Genomic DNA, 11,465 nt, shown 5'->3' on the forward strand with positions numbered 1-11,465 from the left:
ATTTTTGTTAGTGTGTTAGTGTGCATGCCGGCTTAAACTTCAAGCTGCAATTTAGTCTGTGCGTAACTTTTCTGTCGATCGGTCGCGTAATCTGCGCACATGCTTAAAATCGTAATTAAACAAAGTTGTAGTTCCTTAAATAGTGTTCAATGTGATTAGTTTGTGCCGTGTGTGTTTGTTATTTGCAATATCAGTTACTTAACAAACTCCGCTTACTTTCCAACCGGTGAAATGAGCGTCGTTTAATATTTGCCGCAGAGCTTTTTCACATAAAACAAATTGGCGCGCATTGTAACATAATCCACATGCAGAAAGAGAGCAAAAGGGAAGAAAAGAGTATTATGAGCCCCTGCACAAAAAGGTAAGCGGAGTGTTCTTTACTTAAATAAGCTTAAATGGATTTAGGTAGTCTTTCCTATGTTTTATAGACGAGCAAAGCGTATTCTAATTTTCTTACAAAATGTGTTATGCAGGCATAAAGTATATACATATCCATATATACATTGTGTATATATTTGCCTACAATTCGATGTTTTTGGTTTGTGTCTTTGCTATAGCTAACTGTGTCTCTCTATTCCTCTTTATTGCTGTTTTTTTTTTGCAAATTCAAAATAGTCCGCTGTTGCCGAAAAGCTATCGATAGTTTGTCATCGCAAAACTGCACGTGGATTGTGAATGGCAAAAATCAAGCTAAAAGTGTGGTAACGCTGTTTGCTATGTGGCAACGCAGCACGTTTGGCGCGTTAATTTGAAAGCATGAGAAATGTTAAATGTAATTAAATAATTATTGTAATTAGACAAACACATTTCTCATCTGCGCTTCAAAGCGTCCGTTAATTAGTTTGTAAATAACTGTCAAAAGATGTTTGTGTAAAGCAATTTCAATTTTCATTACAAGTGTTTTGAGCATTAAATTAAATAAACACGCAACTTTAAAACTCACTTAACAAATCCTTTTTGGGGGCATGAAAAACTGTGTGTTTGGGGCGCACATTTTGAGCCGTCACGTGCTTCCTGTTAAATGTTCTAATGATGCGTATTAGACCAGACTAAGTGCCACTCATAAGTGCCGCACACGCACCTGACTTTGGCTTTGCCTTTGACATGAGTTTTACCCAATATGCGTTTTTTATTTCACATCTTAGTTGCTAGTGGAGCTGGGCACACGCCGTTGTCAGGGCAACCAGCTGACGCACCTGCCTGCCCCCGCCTACGCGACCAACAAGGGTACACACGCCGTAAGCTCAAGTCCACGTGAGCCTTGTTGTGCCTGCCTCTGCCCCTGCCCAACCAACGTGTCTGTTCCAAATTTGTCTGTGTGGTGGTGCGACCCAAAGTGCTTTATAGTTACTTAGACGTGATGAAGAGTGTGGGGGGGGGGGGGGGGGAGTGGACGTTGGGGTTGGGCGTGGTGCAAGTCGGCTTCTGTACATGTTTAGATGCCCAAAAGCAGGCATGTTATCTTTGGTCCCCATTTTTCGGGTATTTCTGCACAGTTTTCATTAGCCTAATACAGTCCAGAGCAGACCAGACCAGACCAGCACCAAGAGCTGGAACAAGTGCATAAATCAGCTTTGTTATGTAGGCGGAGGCAGGGGCGGGGGGAGCCAAGTTCACGCCAATTCTCACTAACTTTTTAATTCTCAAGTGTATCAACTGTTGAAATAGGCAAAAGCCGCTACAATTTGCGTTTATTTGAGCGGATTTTCTGTTCACTTGCTTAGGGTTATATTAATTTGACTGGAAGAATACATCTCTGAGGTTAAAAAGTTTATCTTATCAACATCAGATTGCTATATCATATAGTTCTGTAAGAAGAACCAGACGAAAACTCGACCAAAAGTGACAAACTTTTCTGTTTTCAAGATATCCTGGCCCAACTCTGGAACTACAAGCTTTACTATTTGCCCAAACATATCCGTAAGATCATAACAAATCGGCCTAATATATCATATAGATCCTATATTCGTTAGGTTAGACAGACTTTTCTATGAAATCACTTCTTAGCCACATGTCGTCTGCTAGTGTATTAAAACTTCGGCGTGCTGAATACAGAACTTATTTCGTGTTTTTGTATAGTTTTGGATTAAGTTAATGTGCGCTCATTTGAACCGCAGTCGGCCATGAATTAACAAGTTTTTTGGGCAACTGCAAACGGGGCAGTTGTTGCCTGTTGTCGGTCACATAAGTAGGGGCTACCCTTTAGACCAGGAAAAAAAGGTTAAAGGTAACAGGCAGCTGAGTAAGCTGAGCCGCTTTACGGGGAAAAAGACTCGCCTCTGTGTAAACCGAAGCTGAAGCTGACTTTGAAGTTCCTTCAGCTCGTTATTGGTTAATTATTAGGCTTCCAGCCTGGGCCAAGTCAATGGGCCCATATTGTTGCCTTTCATGAGCCTGGCCATAAAGGCAGCCGCACAATTATGTGAATTTTCGTATTCCAAATTTTGTACAATGCCCGCCTCGGCTTACATAATTGCTCAAAAATCTTGTTAACGTGAAATTACAAGCCAAAATTGTGGATAAATTGACTTGATTTTCGAAGAAAATTCGCAGGACTTGAGCTCTGCTTTTCGCCAGTAACTTTTCATGATGTGGCCAGGAGCATACACACAAAACTAATAACATTTTTCATTCATTCACACACACACACACACACATACACACACACACACACACAGCAAGCACAACCATTTTTCATTTCGACACATTTTTAGCTAGATTCAAAGCTAAAATTGCCGAGCCAAGCGATACGTTATAAAATGGATTGAAGCCTGGCCACAAAATTGTGTAATTTGAGGTAGATTTAGGCTATGTACTTGCACAACAACAACAACAAACACACGTCGTAGTGGCTGTTAGTTTTGGGCCAATTTGTGTGCCAGTTATTGGCCAAGAGAGAAAAAAAAACATTACTTTTAGCTGCTGTTTTTTTTTGTTGCTCTCGTTACTCGCTTTAATTAAGTTTACATGTTTGTTGACATTCGCCAGATACAACAAATTTATATTGTGATAATCATGGTAACATGGCCCACAAACAAGATGGTCGCTGGTTCGAGTCCATGTCGCGCCCGGCTCGTGCAGCTGGCTTACCCAATTCCTGAAACATATTTCACATCAAAACATTTTAATTTAATGAAGATGCACAGCATAATCTCTACATATAAAACTGTCTGTTCTGACTGACTGACTAACTGACAAACTGACTGAGGTCGGGGTATACCCGCTAGTATCCTATATAGACATAGGTCGAAATTTCCCACCACCATAACTTGGTCAAATCTCTTCCGATTTTCACGAGGTTTGGATTTTTCTTCATGGTTTGGCCTCTAGATTAAATTTGCATTTAAATCTGAGAACATTATTTTTGGGCGAAATTCATGTAAAATATTACCCTCTGAAATCAATAAAGACATGGGTCGAAATTTCCCTCCCTCATAACTTGGTCAAATCTCATCCGATTTTCACGAGGTTTGGGTTTTTCTTCATGGTTTGGCCTCTAGATTAAATTTGCATTTAAACTTGGGAAAATAATTTTTGGTCGAAATTCATATAAATAGTATCCTCTGAAATCAATAAAGACATGGGTCGAAATTTCCCACCCCCATAACTTGGTCAAATCTCATCCGATTTTCACGAGGTTTGGGTTTTTCTTCATGGTTTGCCCTCTAGATTAAATTTGCATTTAAATCTGAGAACATATTTTTTGGTCGAAATTCATGTAAAATATTACCCTCTGAAATCAATAAAGACATGGGTCGAAATTTCCCTCCCCCATAACTTGGTCAAATCTCATCCGATTTTCACGAGGTTTGGGTTTTTCTTCATGGTTTGGCCTCTAGATTAAATTTGCGTTTAAGTCTGAGAACATAATTTGTGGTCGAAATTCATGTAAAATATTACCCTCTGAAATCAATAGACATACAATTTTTGTGTATCTCCCAAAAGGTTTGGTTTGGTTTTTGTTTACATCTGTTTATTTTGCGGTATGCATTGAAAAATCTATTGGAAATCCAGGCTTGATTTGACTAAACTTGTTGACAGTTTTTGTTGCTTTTTATTCAACTTTAATGCATGGCATTCGCAGCATTTTATTTCTATCCCCACATGATCCTTGCACTCTGTCATAATTCAACATTTTAAGCTTCTTAATGTTGACATTTTGTGCACCAAAATGGAAAGTGAACTTGCCTCACTGTGGGCGGACAAACTTTTCTGTTTTTTTGTACATTTGGCTGCTATTTTTGGCGCACAATTAGCAGGCAGTCAGCTTGAGAGAAGAGAGTTCCTGCTAAATCCAGCTCATGCGGCCATGCAGTGAGAGTTGCAAAGAACTGGGATGCATGCCACTGATTAAAGGACAGCCATCAAAGGCGACGCTCAAGTGTCTCGTAAACGCATTTTGCAGCACAAAGCTTGTACGAGCCATATACTATATGGCTTATAGAGCTCTAAAGCCACCTCAAGTGGCAGAACATAAAGAGAAACACAAATGAAAAAAAAAAGTTCATTTGGCTTGGCCTGCACGAATGTTGAGATACCCTTTCGAAGGCATAATGATTTGATTTTGGGAATTTTGCTTAACCTTAACTTAAAAGAAGTGAGCGAGAATAAATCAATTTGCTTGTACGTTATTTTTCATATGAGAGAGATAGAGGAAGAGAGAGGAAGAGAAAGAGAGAGATTGCGAAACTGAGATTGAGAAAGTGAGAGATTGATAGAGAAAGAGAGAGAGAGATAGAGAAAGAGAGAGAGAGATAGAGAAAGAGAGAGAGAGAGAGAGATAGAGAGAGAGAGAGAGAGAGAGAGAGAGATAGAGATAGAGATAGAGATAGAGATAGAGATAGAGATAGAGATAGAGATAGAGATAGAGATAGAGATAGAGATAGAGATAGAGATAGAGATAGAGATAGAGATAGAGATAGAGATAGAGATAGAGATAGAGATAGAGATAGAGATAGAGATAGAGATAGAGATAGAGATAGAGATAGAGATAGAGATAGAGATAGAGATAGAGATAGAGATAGAGATAGAGATAGAGATAGAGATAGAGATAGAGATAGAGATAGAGATAGAGATAGAGATAGAGATAGAGATAGAGATAGAGATAGAGATAGAGATAGAGATAGAGATAGAGAGAGCAAGAGAGTGAGAGAGAGAGAGAGAGAGAGAGAGAGAGAAAGAGAGAAAATCAGCGATTTCCCTTACGACTATTTCCTTGTGCTGTTTTTGAGTTTCTAAATTATGGTTTTGCAGCTTCGATAATAATCGATAAGACATGCAAGAGGTATATCGGAAACAACATTGCAAGTGGAAGTCCCGTTATAAGAAGAAAATAACAGTATGAGAAGGTCTCAAAAGTACAGTCGCGGTAAAGATCGCTCGCTCTAAAGTTGTGTAACTTGTCTGCTGTCTTTTTTTACAGCAATTTAATTTTCAATCTATAAGTTCAATAAGTGATAAGAGCGAGTGATAAGAGTCGGCTGATTCCGATATATGTACCTCACACAGCACCTCGAAACATCTGTGCCAAGTTTGGCTAAGATAGCTTCTAAGGCAGTCGAGTTAGCATAGAAACCAGACAAAATGACGGGCATAGTCTTAGAACTCCGCTTGGTTTTTTTTCCAAGCAAAAGTTTATCACAAAAAGTTCGTAATTTCTCTTTGTTAGGGTATACAAATACGAGCTGTAAGCATGCGAGGAATAACGAGCATATGTACACCCACACACTAAAACACCCACAAGCACACACACACACTAAAATACCCACAAGCACACACACACACACAAACACACACTCGTATAACGTGTGCAGTAATTTTTGCTCATTTTAAAGGCTGCATATGCATGTGTGTGTGTGTGTGTGTGTGTGTGTGTGTGTGTGTGTGCTCGTATTTGTGACAGGCAGCGGCTGTAATGCAGAAATTAAATTCATAAATATGCAAAAGTTTAATAACATTTCAGACAGAGCTGTCAAAGAAAGCCAAACGCTGAAATTTTCCCAAAAAAACTCTGTTAAATGAAAACTCAATCGCATTCCTTTTGCACTAAAGTTACAATTTTCTTTATTATAAATCCTTGAATTTTATCAGTAGCTGATGGAAAAACAAGCGAATTAAATACTGAAACGAAACTTGAATATTTCGTTGTATTATTGCACTTTTTTTTCCACTCTCTGACAAAGTGATAAAGAGAATTGAATTTCGATAGGTGAAAATGTGTAAATTTGAGGTATATATATACAAAAGAATTCTGTTTATTTAATTAAAAATTGTTTGGGACGGGAGCCAAGTTTTGAACCAGAACCGGAATTCATGAACCAGTTGAACTGAATCTGAAAGCGAGGCTTTGCTCAAAGCCCCGAATATATTTGTTCAAGGTTTCAAAATTTTAGCTTTAGTTGAAATTCATGCGTGGAACTTTTCAAATATCACATGTTGACATTTCGTTGAGCAAATATGTTATTTAATTTTATTTGTATATGACAGTCACCAATACACACACGCACACGCACAGATAAACATATTGTGGTCCCTTTAGCAAATGTCCTTCCGGCTAGTGCTGAAATGTTTGACTCTTGTTATTGTTGTTGCCTGTTGCTTTGATTTCAGTTGTTGTCTGACATTTTGCGATATACGCAATTTAATATGCAATAAGCGGGCTGTCAGAGACACTCTACAACCACAACCAGGCCCTGCCACACACTCTATATTTAGTGCCAAAATAATTTACTCTTTATGTCTGATTCGCTTTTGTCGTTTATCGCTTAGTTGGACACAAATAAAACACGGCGGGCCTTTATTACACGCAAATCGACTGATACGCATTTTGGCCTCAAAAAATTTGTCTGCCAATTTGCGCCTTTAATTGAGTTTCTCGCTTTGATTCGCACTTTAATTTAATTTCATGCAATTGATTTAATAATTGAAAATTGCTGCACTGCGCGCAAAAAAAGCGAGAAAAAATGCGAAAAAAAATGCTGTTAAGCTTGCCATTATCTGCGATTGCTTCCCGATTTATCCCGGCCGCAACTGCAACTGCAGCAGCAGCAGCTGAAGAGGAAGCAGCAGCAGAAGAGGAAGCAGCAGCAATAAGCTAAAGTAATTTATCTTGAGTGTGCACTTAATGTTTCATGCTGTTGTCGTTGTTGTTGTTGTTGTTGCTGCTGTTGAGTCGAATTATCGCGCAAGTGCATTAATTAAGCCTTAAAGGTCGCCATGGCAACGCATTGCCACGAATAGCCAGTAAGTCGGCACATACATACATAAATACACACATACACACATACACACATAAATACATACACACATATATCAAAGAACAGCAAATGATTTTCATATCGAATTGCTGTAGAGTTTGTTCGCCTGGAAAATCGTACATAATTTGCGCTAATTGCTGCTCTAATAAAGAACCTTGTTTTTATCGACACTAATTTCCCCCTGCACTGCAATAACTGTGTCTCGTTTGACTCGTTTGCCTTGTGTGGGCATGACGCAAACTAAAACTAATCAACAAGTGGGCGGGGCAGTGCGCTATTAAACAAGCCTGAGCAGCGGGCACATTGCGTATACGCAACGTTTGCCCGGCACAGAAATGCTTTGCTGTTTGCGCGCGGCATATAGAAAGGGGTTAACATAAAAGCCAAAACCACTCGTAAATAAATTATGCTTGATAATGACAGCAGCAACATATACTCATAACTAAATTTGTGTGAGAGTCTCGTGATATCTCTTGATTTTAGGTTTTGTCTGCTTCGATTGTAGGGTATGATATTTTAATAAAATTGTTTTGTGGGGAGGAAATTTTGTTTGCAATCTTGCCGAGACCCTAGACCAATTGCAGTATAAGAGTTGCAAGATGTACCGGGAAAAGTCCTTTCAACCTTTTTGCTGGAGAGGATACCTTGATATTCTTCTTATATTTTAGTAATTAGAGTATTGGAATGACATTTAATTTGATTCTTATGCTTTATTGTGAAGCGTCAAACTATGTCTACGACGGGAGCCATTTTTCTCCTAATGAAACTTAGATGATTAATCAAGGAACAATATACACGAAAATTGAGGATTTAAGAAAATTATACGCCAATATAATCGTAATTTTAGGCAGAATATTGTTACAGCAAAGATTGTTAGTCCATATCTAAATCAATTTTAAGATTGCGTTTTGAGCTACATTGAGCTCCATCTAACGCAAAATTGTAATATGCCAAATTTGAAACAAGAAAGCATGGATATCTTCTGCACGATTTAATAGCCTTGTAGACAACTGTCTTACGGTTGTGTAAACATGTGAGAATAGTTGAGCTCGTAAGTCCTGAGTTGCTCAAAATATCTTGGGAAATAGATCGCCATATAAAAACTCATTACTCGATCGGTTCTTTCTATAGAGCTATATAATATAGTAGTACGATCTTGAAATAATTCGCCTATACATAGTTTTTTTTTTTTATAAATAGAGCCGCCTTTGACATTTGTCCACGATAAAGCTTGAGGATCCAAACAGGCTTGGCGAAACATCATCTAAGCCAACTGTGTTGTAATAAAAATGTGTGCTATTTCTGATCCAAGACAATAAAAACTTAACCATAGTAAAATACGTAAATGGTAAGCTTGTTCAAAAGATCTTGATAAAAAAGAAAGTATGATATAGTAGTCCGATCCAGCCGGAACCTCCCTGCAGCTTATAGGCAGACTGGACAGACAAAGTTATGTCATATATAGTTTACCTGATATCTTGAAGTTCTCTAATAGCTTTTATAAGGGGTTGATAATTGCAATAAAAGATTCGCTTTATTCAAAGAAAAGCATTAACAAGAACTTGAAAACAAAATGAAAATCAAATTTAAAATTTGCATTGAAGAAAAAAACTCTAAAATCTGTAACGCCGAATGGTGCGATATTGATAGCCATCCTTGGTAAGGACAGAGCTCTCGCCATTGGCAGGACCCTCGGCTAGCACATCATCGCCCAGCGGGGGCAAATACTCCTGGGCCGCTTCCTTCAGCTCGGCGGGCATCTCCACGGGCTGCTTGTAGTGATAGCCATCGTCGCGCAGCTCAGCTGTGGGCACATCCGCCACACGCACTTCGGGCACGGGCTGCTCCTCGGCCGGAGGCGCTTCGGTTTCCAGCTCGGGCGCCTCGGTGCTGGCCACAGGTTCCTCAGCGGGCGGCAGATAATCGCGTGCCACCTTCGGCTCCACAGCGGAGACAACCTCCTCGGTGTCGTCGGCCAAGACTGGAGCTGCAGCTGCTGTTGGTGGCAGATACCTGTTGCTTGGCGGCGGCGGCAGATACTGCGTAGCCAGCGGCAAGTGGGACACATCCCGACGATTGCGATGACGCAGCTTCAGGCGGCGCACCGTGCGATACTCGTAGCCCTGCTCGCCGGTGGCATCAGCCGGCAGAGGTAGAAACTCCGTTGCCGGCGGCACATACTCGATGGCAGCGGCATCCACCAGCTCAGAGTTGCCCTGAGGTGCGGCCAAGGCGGCGCTGGCCACGGCGGACAGGGTGAGCACACTGCTGAGCGAGAAGAGTTTCTGCGAAAAGTAAAACAAGAAGCGCGGAAACAAATGAAAAGGGTTAAAGGGTTACAAGTAATCCTATATGCCTGTCGTCGATTCGTTTTTCTAACCATTTTTTTTTTTTGCTTTCGTTTTCCTTCACGGATTTGGGTTAACGGCGTCTGGCAATTAAAAGTTGCTCGGGCTGTTTGATGGCTTTGCTCCAGCGGACCGCCGAATTTATAGCAAAAACTTTGAGGCACTTCAGCGTTAGCCTTTGCCTCGGTCAGCTCCAGTTGCAGCCTCCAGCCTCAGTTCGCTTCGCTTCAACTTAATTAAAAATCTTCAAATATATTTTTTTTCTTTTAAAAAAGCGTCTTTTGACTCTGTTTGTTATTGTTGCTCTGGCTGCTTTCGAGTGCCACTTGAGTCTCTGCTGCGTGGTCAGGTCTTCAGCTTGAGCTTCATCTTCAACTCCAAAGTCTCCGTGTCGCTATATATCCATTCCATTTGTGCGTCGGCCTTTGGCTTGCTTTAGTTTTTTTTTAATGCCTGCAATGTCAAGTGGCACACGTCGTTGCGCTTGACCTTTCCAGTCGGTGATACGCTGTGACTAGGGGTGTTTAGGGTATATTAGGCTGCCTGCCACACCTATTTTCAACTCCAGTTATAAGCTTTTAGTTAAAGCAGGGTGTCTTTTGTAGACTTTTAGCAATGGATTCTTAGTATTTGGTTGAAATAGAGTATACCACAGCCGTTGCTTTATTTGTGCTCTCTTCTAACAACTTCAGGTAATTCAATGAAGCAGAGCAGCTCCCAGTCGTAACTACTTTAAGATCTATTCCTTATCTTTTTTCCTGCCTGTAAAATATAAGTTGCTTAGTGCAAAGAGAGTATCTCGCAGTTGCTACAACTCTTGAGTAAGCTGCTCGAGGTTCAGTTAAGACTTTGAACTGCAATTATTTAAGTAGAAGCAGAAATAGAAAAGAGTATAAGAGTGTGGCTATGAGTTCAAATTAACAGAGCATCTGGCAGTCGGGCTTGTTTTGTCCAGTTCATTTAGCTTCTCGTTTTGTTTCAGCCTGAAGTAGTTCAGCTTTTTTTGAGGTGTTAATTTGCTGTCAGTTGAAGTACTGCGGAAGTACTACGTTTATTTATAGGCCTCGCATTTGGGGCTCGTTTGCCTCAAGAGTTCCATAAAACTGAAGTGGGCGCCCCGCTCCCCTTCTCCCTCTCCGGGCTGTCTCATTTGTAATTTAAACAAATTATAATATTTTAAATATGCATTGCAAATCCGTTTGCTGTCGTGTCCTGTGTGCGTGGGCAGCTATCAAAATGCAATCAGAGACTTGTTGCGGAAATTATTTATTGATTAAAATATATCAAGGCTGGCGCTCGCCCAAAAAAAGCTGTTGCCGGCTGGCTGTGGGCAAAATCTGAATTTAAATTCCAGGTAAAACTCATTAAATAATCATAAATATAATTAAACACAGATACGCACACACTCATACATATGTATTTTTTATAAATTACAATTTGAATGCAAAGAGTAAAAAATGAAACTATGGATATTTCACAGCTTGTTGCGGCTTTAATTGAATTGTTAATGAACTGATTGGACAATTGTGTGGCATATTGGCGGTGGGCGGTGGGCGTGGCAGCTGCAATTTGTCATTTTTAATGCGAATGCAAATGAGCTGACAACGCACTGAGAAAGTGAAAAGCTGGACAAAATCCCGGCTAGCTTAACAAATATACAGATGCAGATCTATAAACTTCTTTAAAAGACTCCCAGCCAGCTTTCCCTCCGTCCACGTAGTTGGCGAGTAAATCATTTCTGTTTGAGGTGCGGCAACAACTTTTCATTTGCCACGCGCAACTGCGCCTAAAAGTCGACTACATCATTTGGATTTTTTTGCGACTTGTTGCTGCCAAAGTCGTAGAGCACATTTTTGCTCAT

At 40.2% G+C, this 11,465-nt stretch overlaps 1 protein-coding gene across 1 annotated transcript; it reads right to left on the bottom strand.

The window, feature by feature from the left end:
• Positions 1–8,869: 8,869 nt before the first annotated feature.
• Positions 8,870–11,465, bottom strand: LOC135431684 (fibrous sheath CABYR-binding protein). Its single transcript, XM_064686937.1, has 2 exons — positions 11,406–11,465; positions 8,870–9,541 (listed from the first exon to the last, which is right to left on the bottom strand). The coding sequence occupies exons 1-2, from the start codon at positions 11,463–11,465 to the stop codon at positions 8,870–8,872; spliced, it is 732 nt and encodes a 243-aa protein (XP_064543007.1).

This window comes from Drosophila montana, unplaced genomic scaffold (genome assembly GCF_035044405.1).
Source record: "Drosophila montana isolate Dmon_TW-CO22-7 unplaced genomic scaffold, ASM3504440v1 contig_1455_1, whole genome shotgun sequence".
Lineage (NCBI taxonomy): Eukaryota > Metazoa > Arthropoda > Insecta > Diptera > Drosophilidae > Drosophila > Drosophila montana.